We start from the raw sequence: 10038 nt of genomic DNA on the forward strand, positions 1-10038 counted from the left end.
GATAAGTTGACAGGCACACGATACATACATTTTGTACATCCCTAATTTCACACGCCATTTTTACAATAAAAAGTCAAGTCAAATTTTCGACAGACGCTTGAGTTGAAAAAGTGCAAAGAGGAAGTTCTCTAAAGAGAATAAAATTTTCATAAAGAAGAAATTAGCTTATACGTGCATTAGTTATGGATCGTAAGTGTGCATTTAAAACTCTACTGCAATCAGCAAATAACAATGAATTTGCCATTTTTAGGTGGCGGTTATGGTGGCGGTGGCGGTGGCGGTGGTGCCGGGCAGTACAATAATTTTGCTGTCCCTCCGCCAAATTACCAACAAATGCCAAATAAAACTGGTAATTATAATGAGCCCCCTCCAAATTATAACAAACCAGGCGGAGGTAAGTCCAATTGTAAATCAAACAGAAACTTTTTACTGAAAAAAATACAATCTGTTTCTTTAAGGTTATGATTCCGGCCATCGTGGTGGAGGTGGAAGCAGCGGCGGCGGCGGTGGTGGCGGTGGCTCATGGAACGATAGAGGCAATTCTTATGGGTATGTTATTATTATTATGCTTTTCGTTAAATACAATTGGGGATAGTGTAAAGTGAGGCAACGAGTATTCAATTCAGAGTGTGTCGCCGATTAAGAGAAACATCAAATATCAAGCAATAGCTCACATATATATGTACATACAAATACAAATGAAAACACGGAAATCCACGTAAATATCGAAAAGAAAACTGCAAACAAATTGTTTTCACAAATTGGACATGCCAATAAAAAAAAAAGTACAACACTAGAACTTCGATAAAGTTGCAACCGAAAAAGAAGAGAACAAATGAAAATATACAGAGTCATAACGTAATGAAGCAGAGCAAAAAATGTTTTTATTGTGTTCCTTGACGACAAAAGCAAAAATGTCGTAAGCCCAGAGAAAAAAAAGGACATCTAAGAGCAAGTTGGTGTTGTCATTTATTCGTTTTTTTTTTATGTTTTAGTTGAAACCCGGAGAAATAATTAAGATACCTATGCAATTGCACGCCAACGATAAAAACGTAGACTTCGGTATTGTAAATGAACTTCATGTGTGTGCGAATTAAATTGAATGACAATAACTAAGATAACAAAATGCACAATTGAAATGACAACGAATCAAAGTGGTATATAATGCAAATATGGTTTTATTTCCATAATTGTTCAAAAGCTGCAAGCAAAGATGCTGTCGTCTGTTTAGTCTTACGCCTCTTTAATGATAATTGTAATTAAGTGAAGAGGAGAGTGATTCACGGCTCTTGATGTAATCAATTCTAACGAGGTTCAAGTGGTTTATATGTAGGCATACACATTGACATTTAACTTAGCCAAATGAATATTTGTATGAATTTAAACTAGACTAAGGTGTTACAATAAGGTGCGACTAACAGCAGTAATTTTCTCGCCGAGTTGTGTGCGATGGAGGCCTGACAGCATAACGGGATCGCATCCCTCTCGAAACAATTAATTCGTAATTTGGTCACACTTTCCGCATACCACCCACTCGTATGGTCAGCCATCTACAGCGGCATTACAAATTAAGCATATCAAAATAATTAAAAATAGATTGATTTTGTTGGTTGGAACCGTTTATGCGAGAGATTATCGCAAATTGTTATACAAAACTGAGTTGGTATAACAGTATCTATGTCCCATATGGTTTTGTTCGTAAACAAGGGCACATGTAGAACACAATCGAAGTCTGTCAAACAGTTATCGACTTATCGATTGCCACAGACGATAGCATAAAATTGGTGTTCTATAAGCGCGGTCTGGATCAAAATTTCTCAAAGTGGGTGTTGATTTATAATCTACAAAGGTCACGTGCGTTGCAATTACATATATTTCCCATTAATTGCTTACAACATAATCAATATCTATTATTTTAATATCACATAGAAATTATGCAACATATAAAGGAACTAAAAAGAGTTAAAACTTTTAAGAAGATTGGATCAGAATTAAAGATTAAATATTTAAGTAAAAGGCAATATGTTGGCTACAATTATGGAAAAGCCGAAAATTTAATTTTAAAAAATATATGTCTGTATGTGCTTTTAGTTACTATGCCAACTATATATAATGCAACAAGTCGGATATAACCCGAGCCAAATTCTATATTCTTATTAATTACTTATTCAAGCTGGCTTTTAGTAATTCTCAAAACCATTTTGAACCGCTTATTTAAATAAATTGAATAAGCCCTCTTATCCCTAAGCAAGTAATCGTAAGTGTTATCAATAAACAAAAAAAAAATATATATATATATTTAATTTTTCGATTTAAACACTAGTTTTGCAACAAAATGTTACGTAGTTTGTCTGGTATTATGTTTTATGTAATTTTATTGATTTGTCTATAACAAGCAAAGTAAAAGTGTATCCATGCAGAGCTTTGAAGATTAAAGACAATATGGCTAAGATCTTGAAAACAATCTGTGCTTGCTCAGCATGCTAAAGGAGCAAAATATGCCTAGTTCATTTTTCAATGAATTTCTGAAATTAATTTTAATTCATGTTTTAGATATATTTCTTGTATTATAAATAGTAATATTTCGGATAGAGTAAACGTATTCCCTAGTTAATAGTTCAAGTATCTGCATGGCTACGGTAAAGCCTCGGTGCTCCGAAAAAGTTATTCATAAACGGAGGCGAATGTCTCTTGATTTATGTGTACATTGCCAGTAATGGGCGTGGCAAAATCATATACGACAACAATTAAGTAGATTTAAATTGATTTTTGTTATACTATATCCATGAGAGGGTTTTTACCAGAGCACTTTGATTGAGCTCGCTCGGATGCTTTGCAAAACGGATAAGAAAGAACTGCTCCTCCTCAATTTTGGCGACGGACACATGTCACATTGATATCAAAGTGCGCTGGTAAAACGTCGTCGGGCAACATTATATATACTTATATGTAAATATATAATGTAAGTATGTATAGTATCGAGTAGTAAGCATTAGATATATACTTATATAGATAAACGGTCATATATTGTTGTACGATAAACGGAGGCGTGGGCGTAAACTTCTTCATCATAATGCATTACAATCCAAACATCAAAATCAAAACATTAAATAAGTTATTCAATATCCTCTTTTAGAAATGGAGGCGCCAGCAAGGACAACTACAACAAAGGTAAAATAATGCAAAACAATTTGCAATCATATCGAGTAATGTATAACATTAATTTACTACAAAATCAAATCAATACAAAAAAAAAAAAAAGAAACCAAAACAATATAGAAGAGTATACTACAAAAACTAAAAGAAATTACAAATATTTCACTTGCGTGTTGTTATATTTTGTTTAAAAATCTGGTGTAAATTACAATAGAGTATAAAAGCTTCGTACCCAAAATTCGATAAACCTAGCAAGAGTCAATTTCGAGTCCAGCTCCTATGCGCAAAACTGCTGTCTAAAGGTTGTATTCAAGCATTAAGTTATTAAGTTCAGAGTTTACACAAAAATGCGTGACCATGGGTCACCTTGGTTCTGGTCACTGGTCACTGGTCACTGGTTATCCTGGTAAATAAATGCCACAAAGATTTCTTAGGGCTATTGGTTTGGTACATGATCTTTAATTAAGTGTCATTTCTGTACGTGTGTGTGCGTCTGTGTATTGTGTCTATAACTAAATACATATTAACATCTGTTTGAGAGCTGCTCAAGCTAAAGTTACCTATTTATATCCAAAAAATAAAAAAACCCAAAAAAAAAAAAAAAAAATTAAGTAAATCGGTGTAATATATTTACAACCCCTGAGGTGTTCTTTTGAAATTCTGGTTTCAAATGAAAAGCAATACCACATAAGATTACCTAGACGAAATGCAAGAAAAGACCATATAAGAAGCGTCGTTATATGCATATATATACACTTTATATTGTATACATATAGAGTTTAAGAGAGTGTGTGCGCTTTGGTCCTGCCCCCATTTTTGATATGCGTGTTCTTGATACGATTGCAGTCCCACACTACTTCGCTGAGGGTTAATCCTTTTTCTTGATCTAAACTTTTTGTCGTTATCCTTCATTTCTAATGTGCTCTTCTGTTTTGTAGGATATGGCGGCAGCAGCAGCAGCGGTGGAGGAGGCGGCAGCAGCGGCGGTGGCGGTGGTGGTGGCAACGATATGATCACACAAGAAGATACCATCTTTGTTTCGGGCATGGATCCATCCACCACAGAGCAGGACATTGAGACTCACTTCGGTGCCATTGGCATTATAAAGGCAAGTGCCGCATTTACCATAGATTCATTATCGTGCATTTAGACTAATGCAGATTATTATTATTATTTTTTGCATTTTATAGAAGGACAAGCGCACTATGAAACCAAAGATTTGGTTGTATAAGAATAAGGAAACTGGCACTTCGAAGGGCGAGGCCACCGTCACATATGATGATGTGAATGCAGCTCAGTCGGCCATTCAGTGGTTCGATGGCAACGATTTCAACGGTGCCAACATCAAAGTCTCCCTGGCCCAGCGCCAAAATAACTGGAACAAAGGTGGTGGCGGCGGCGGACGCGGTGGCTTCGCTGGACGTAATCGTGGTGGTGGTGGTAGCGGCGGCGGCGGTGGCGGCGGCGGCGGTGGTGGAGGTGGTGGTCGCTTTGATCGCGGTGGCGGTGGAGGCGGCGGTGGTGATTTTGACCGTGGCAGCGGCGGCGGCGGCGGCGGTGGTCGTGGTGGCGGTCGCTTTGGAGGCGGCGGTGGTGGTGGTGCAGGTGCCGGTGGCAACGTACAACCCCGTGACGGAGATTGGAAATGCAGCAGCTGCAACAACACAAACTTTGCTTGGCGCAATGAGTGCAATCGGTGAGACACCAAATCATTACGCTAAATCATGGCCAAAACCTTATAACGTGTGCTACTTTTATTCTAGTTGCAAGACACCAAAGGGTGATGAGGACGGCAGCTCTGGAAACAGTGGTTACGGCGGCGGTGGTGGTGGCGGTGGCGGAGGCTATGGCGGTATGAGTGATCGTGGCAATGATCGCGGCTCCGGCGGTGGCTACCAAAATAGAGATCGTAGCGGCGGCGGAGGCGGTGGAGGTGGCGGTTACTCACGTTATGGCAATGATAATGGCGGCGGTGGCGGTGGACGTGGTCGTGGTGGTGGCGGCGGCGGCGGTGGTGGCCGTCGTGACGGTGGCGCTATGCGCAATGATGGCGGCATGCGTTCCAGACCATATTAAAGAGGACATGCCATCGCAACTATTTTTTCTAACTTACGTATTAATTATACTACATAGCAAGTACTCACTTTTAAATGTACTTTTATATTACACCCTCCACCAGTCAAAACAAAAACCCAAAATGCATTCAATCATGCATTCGAGTCATTATCCATTGATTTAACGCCCCACAAAATACAAAGGAAAACAACAACAACAGAATTTGTTACACGTTGTAACATTTTATTACTCGTTTTGACTTTAGCATATTATATGTATATGTAATCTAATTTTACAAAAACAAACATAATTGTAATAGATACATACAAATAAAAAATTAATAAAAAAATATATATATTAGACTGGTTAAAAAAAACTGCAATGCCACGCTTACAGTTTCTTTTAACAATACAGTACTAAAGCCCAACCAAATGTTATATCAAACCTCAAACTGTTTCGAACTCGAAGCTCCAAATTATATTTACTAAAAGCCGTTTGAGAAAGACCCAACCCAAAACACAAATGAGTTTGGCATTAACCATTATCAGATTTATCTAACCATATTTGATAGATAGCCAATTTTGGGTAGAGATCAAATAAATTAGATACAAAATTTTAATTTACATATATAAGAAAACCGACCCTAAAAGCAACGAATTGATTCGAACCGTTGACCGAATCATATAATCATAATATGATTTCAGATCTACTTCACAGCTCGATCTATTTCTAGATGTGGGTTAGTCCCGGTAGTGTATCTTGAAAAAGTATACTTTATCTCGTGGAAAAACACATTTTTATATGACCGATAAGATTGCTTGAGACCTAGCATATTAAATGAGAAAGAAATATAAAGAGAGAAAGGGACAAACATGTCTCGGTTATGCGAAGTATTCAAAATATGGGACAGAAGGATTAGAGCTATTTTAATAAAACACAAAAATGTTTCATCTTTGACAGTTGCATTAACTCCCAATTGAAGGGTCATAACTATTTTCATAGAGTTCGTAGCTAAAACGCATGTAAAGTAAAAACAATAAATCAAATAAAATAAAGAGTTTTCCGTTTTCAATTGAACTTTAATGCTCCTTTAATAATATTCCTGACATTAACTTGATTAGCTGCCCAATTGTTATTTATTTCTTAAGCGCGCTATTAGCGCATAATGAGAGATTACGTGGAGAGTTGCGTCATAAAACAGACGATTAACAATTGACTGGGATTTTATAAAATTTTAATAATTATATTTAAATGAATATACATTTGTAATATTACAGTTCATCTTTTTCCAGCAAGGTGTAGCGATGTTTTGACGGGCCCAGCTCTTTAAATTTAGACTCGGGCGGCGATGTACCTTTACCGCTAATAGCATTTTCAGGCTGCGCTTCATTACTTGAGGGATCCGGCCCATAATGAAATTCCCTGTTACAAAATGTTTGATTAGTTTTTGTAAAATACTAACTAGATCAAATCATACCTATGAAGTTTCCCACTGTAAAGATCTTGCAGGAATTGCTTTAGCTTGCCAGGCGTGTACATATCATTGAAATGCGGGAAGAGATACATGTGCTTGAACGAGTCAATAGCAATAACGGGCAGATCCTCCTCCGATTTGCCCAAATGATGTAGTGGATGCGCAAACCTTTTACCATCCGCAGTAAGGAAGTTTACATTCTCTGCAATAATATAATAAACAAATATATTTATATATATATAGATATACATATACAGGGGAAAGGCTGCAAACATACGCTTTTCATCCAATAATTGCTGTTCAATGATTGCTTTGTAATCTTTAATGGAATTCAGATCATCTGGACGATAGAACAGAATCAGGAACGGCAGCCCTTCTTCCGTTAGCTCCTCGGCGCTCTCGAATGTTATCTCTCTGACAAGCGGTACACATTTCTCCTGGATCCACACCTTGAGCTCATCGAAATTGGTTAAGCTGCCGGTATAGGTCTCATCGTTGTCGTGAGATAGGGCCACATCCGGCCTGAACACAATAATGGGTGTGCCTGAAAATAAAGTATGTGCATTAAGATTTTAAATAACTAGTAAATAGATATATTAATAATGGCCACTGACCTGGTGGATGCATTGCCCGAGAGGCATCGCCAAATCCGACATGGAATTGACAATCTTCCTTGAGGTTGGTGGCAACCTTGCGGAATATGTCATATTCGGGCTGATCTCGGCGATCGAAATAGCCCATAATGCTGCGCTTCTTAGAATCAAGATTCTCCAAATCTTTCAAAGATTTAAACTCTTTAATAGGATCCTCCAATTGCTTCTTGACAAACTCTAAGAATGCCTCTGCCGAGCGCTGACCTCGGTACTCACGCTTGCTCAGCTGTCCATTGCGGACAATCTTTAATGTGGGATATTTACTGATGTGGAATCGGGACGCGATCGCCGTTTCACGATCGCAATCCACTTTTCCTAGCACAACTTTCCCAGCCTCGGGGAATTCCGCTTTGATCTATAATTTCAGATTACAAAATTAGTAAATAAATAAATTCACAAGGGCAGTGTACAAATTCGAGAAAATCCACGTAAATGGACGACGAATCAGACGAATATAAAATTGAAACCACACGAAACTAAGTTAAACAAAAAAACAAAAAAAAAAAAACAATATGTGTATGTAAATACATAAATAAACCATCTGCCGTGTCGAGACAAAAGTGTGCCGTGCTCCATTTAATTTTTTTTTTGTGGGTTTTTTCCATTTGTTTTGTTCTTTTGTTTATGTCAAGAAATAATAAGAAAACAGGTGTAAACTGGCAATTTTTTTTTATAGAACTCTGAAATATTAGCCATATGTAAGCAGAGTTATCGCGATATCAAATTTTGAACATGGTTTTCTATTCTTCTATTTGTTTGCAGGTGCATGCTTTTTAGGGCAGTATTTGTATATATTTATGTTATTGGCTTACCTTATCCGCCGCTTCATTGAAAATAGGCGCTAAAATATTACTAAACCGACACCACTCCGCATAAAAATTAAGGAAAACCAATTCGTTAGACGCTGGAAAATAATTAAGATACCAAAACAAAACGAAAAAAACGAAAAAAAAAACATTTTAAGCAATCGTTATTGAAATGCAGGTATACATATTTCTAATTAAAGTGATATTATGCGTATATATGTATGTATGATAGATATGACGGAATATGTTTTTGAAAAAGTCAACGTTGTGTTTTCTTTAACTTTTTTTGCAGCGCAAATGACACACACAGATCCATACCATATAATTGCCAACTTTATCGATAAGATAGTGGAATGAGAATAAGATGTCACACAATGACAGACAAGGGCCTGGACCAACGGTAATTAGTCTTATCAGGAACTGTCAGAGTGTGAGTACCTATAAAAACTTTCTATTCTGGTTTAATGATTACCATGATAATTAATAATAATGAGTCCTAATTTTTGGATAAGCTTCAATTTCGGTATGGAAACACATACAAAAATGTATTTGAGTAAAATAATGTATATATATAAATATATATATATATGTATATATATTTATCTATATACTTGTATAGAAATGTATCATTAAGGATCATATGTGACTTATAAGATTGAAGTTGAATTGATATTTCCCACGGCATTTGGGCATAATGTTCAACGGCTGATTATGACATCAAATATGACTAATTATAGTATTGAGTTTTGTATAGTTAGCGTGACAGGCAAACTGAAACAGCATACCACGCTGGCAAAGTCTGTGAAATTTATCGAGCTTCAGATTTTCAATTTGTGACACGTCAAGCGACACACACACGCATTCACACACACAAATAGACGCGTGTGTGTGTAAGTGCGTGTGCTTATATGTATGTATGAATGCGTGTAGGTGCACCAGCTGAGACATTGAGTAAATATGTACATTTGTGGTGCATGCGGCGTTTTTTATGTTTATATTCTAAAAATTGATGCAACGCTTGCTGCTGCTTTTATTATTATTGGCTTACCTAATGTCATATCAATATTTTCACTGGTCATGGGCAGAGCACCAGACGCATCTGTTGGTTGGTAAAGGACATGAAGAACCTGAAATTAGCATAAAGTATAGAACATTATTTACAGTCTGCATAAGTTCAGCTATTGAAAATTTTGATGCACTTGTCACATGTCGGATGGCCATTGGCAAAAGCCTCAATATTTCCACGTCTTAGCCGGTCGAGTCGCAGTCGCACTGATTGAGCGGGTGCGGGTAGAACACGTCGACTTACCGCAACAATAGCTAAGCACGAGCCCAGCAATGGCTTTGTTGATTCAGTCATGTTGGTGCTGTGGGCGGCAGGCTTGGCCAATATTTATAAACTACTGAAAACTAAATTATTTAATTTTAATTCACTTTTACATTAGATGGAATGAAAACGCAGTCACGACGTATCTACATATATAATTATTATAACAACTTCGTTGATTGTCGTACAGTGTTGGACAATCTGAAAATCTGCAAGTACCCATATTACAGTGTATTCGGTTTAAGTAACGATTATAAGCTAAAGTCGTTCCCTAAGCACACGTTACGATTTTTGTTGTAAGTGCGAATTCAATATTTGAATTTTTATTGGTCTAATCTCCTGCAATTAAAAATAGATGAAAAACTAAACGATCATATATGAAATAAATCAATACATTTTTAAAATATAATTAAAATAATAGTTAGTAGAAAATACGAATAGCTATATTGCCTACCATATTTTCCGACATGTTTAATGTTATAAAATTCTTTACAGATTTTAATTTTCTTTTTGTCGTACCACTTATTGTGATAGCACCAAGTGGTCGTTTTTAAGAATTCGTAATTT

General features: G+C 36.7%; 2 protein-coding genes across 2 annotated transcripts; one reads left to right on the top strand and one right to left on the bottom strand.

Annotated features, from left to right (window-relative positions):
* The first annotated feature begins 30 nt into the window (after positions 1 to 30).
* On the top strand, positions 31 to 5655 carry caz (cabeza). The gene is made up of 7 exons (XM_064682399.1): positions 31 to 189; positions 251 to 394; positions 459 to 549; positions 3137 to 3171; positions 4095 to 4264; positions 4347 to 4852; positions 4920 to 5655. The coding sequence occupies exons 1-7, from the start codon at positions 183 to 185 to the stop codon at positions 5230 to 5232; spliced, it is 1266 nt and encodes a 421-aa protein (XP_064538469.1). The 5' UTR covers positions 31 to 182; the 3' UTR covers positions 5233 to 5655.
* A 768-nt stretch (positions 5656 to 6423) lies between these two features.
* ERp44 (Endoplasmic reticulum protein 44) lies at positions 6424 to 9653 on the bottom strand. Its single transcript, XM_064682401.1, has 7 exons — positions 9454 to 9653; positions 9193 to 9271; positions 8151 to 8242; positions 7300 to 7693; positions 6963 to 7229; positions 6689 to 6887; positions 6424 to 6633 (listed from the first exon to the last, which is right to left on the bottom strand). The coding sequence occupies exons 1-7, from the start codon at positions 9502 to 9504 to the stop codon at positions 6483 to 6485; spliced, it is 1233 nt and encodes a 410-aa protein (XP_064538471.1). The 5' UTR covers positions 9505 to 9653; the 3' UTR covers positions 6424 to 6482.
* Positions 9654 to 10038: the final 385 nt, after the last annotated feature.

The sequence above is a fragment of the Drosophila montana genome, unplaced genomic scaffold, assembly GCF_035044405.1.
Source record: "Drosophila montana isolate Dmon_TW-CO22-7 unplaced genomic scaffold, ASM3504440v1 contig_2481_1, whole genome shotgun sequence".
Lineage (NCBI taxonomy): Eukaryota > Metazoa > Arthropoda > Insecta > Diptera > Drosophilidae > Drosophila > Drosophila montana.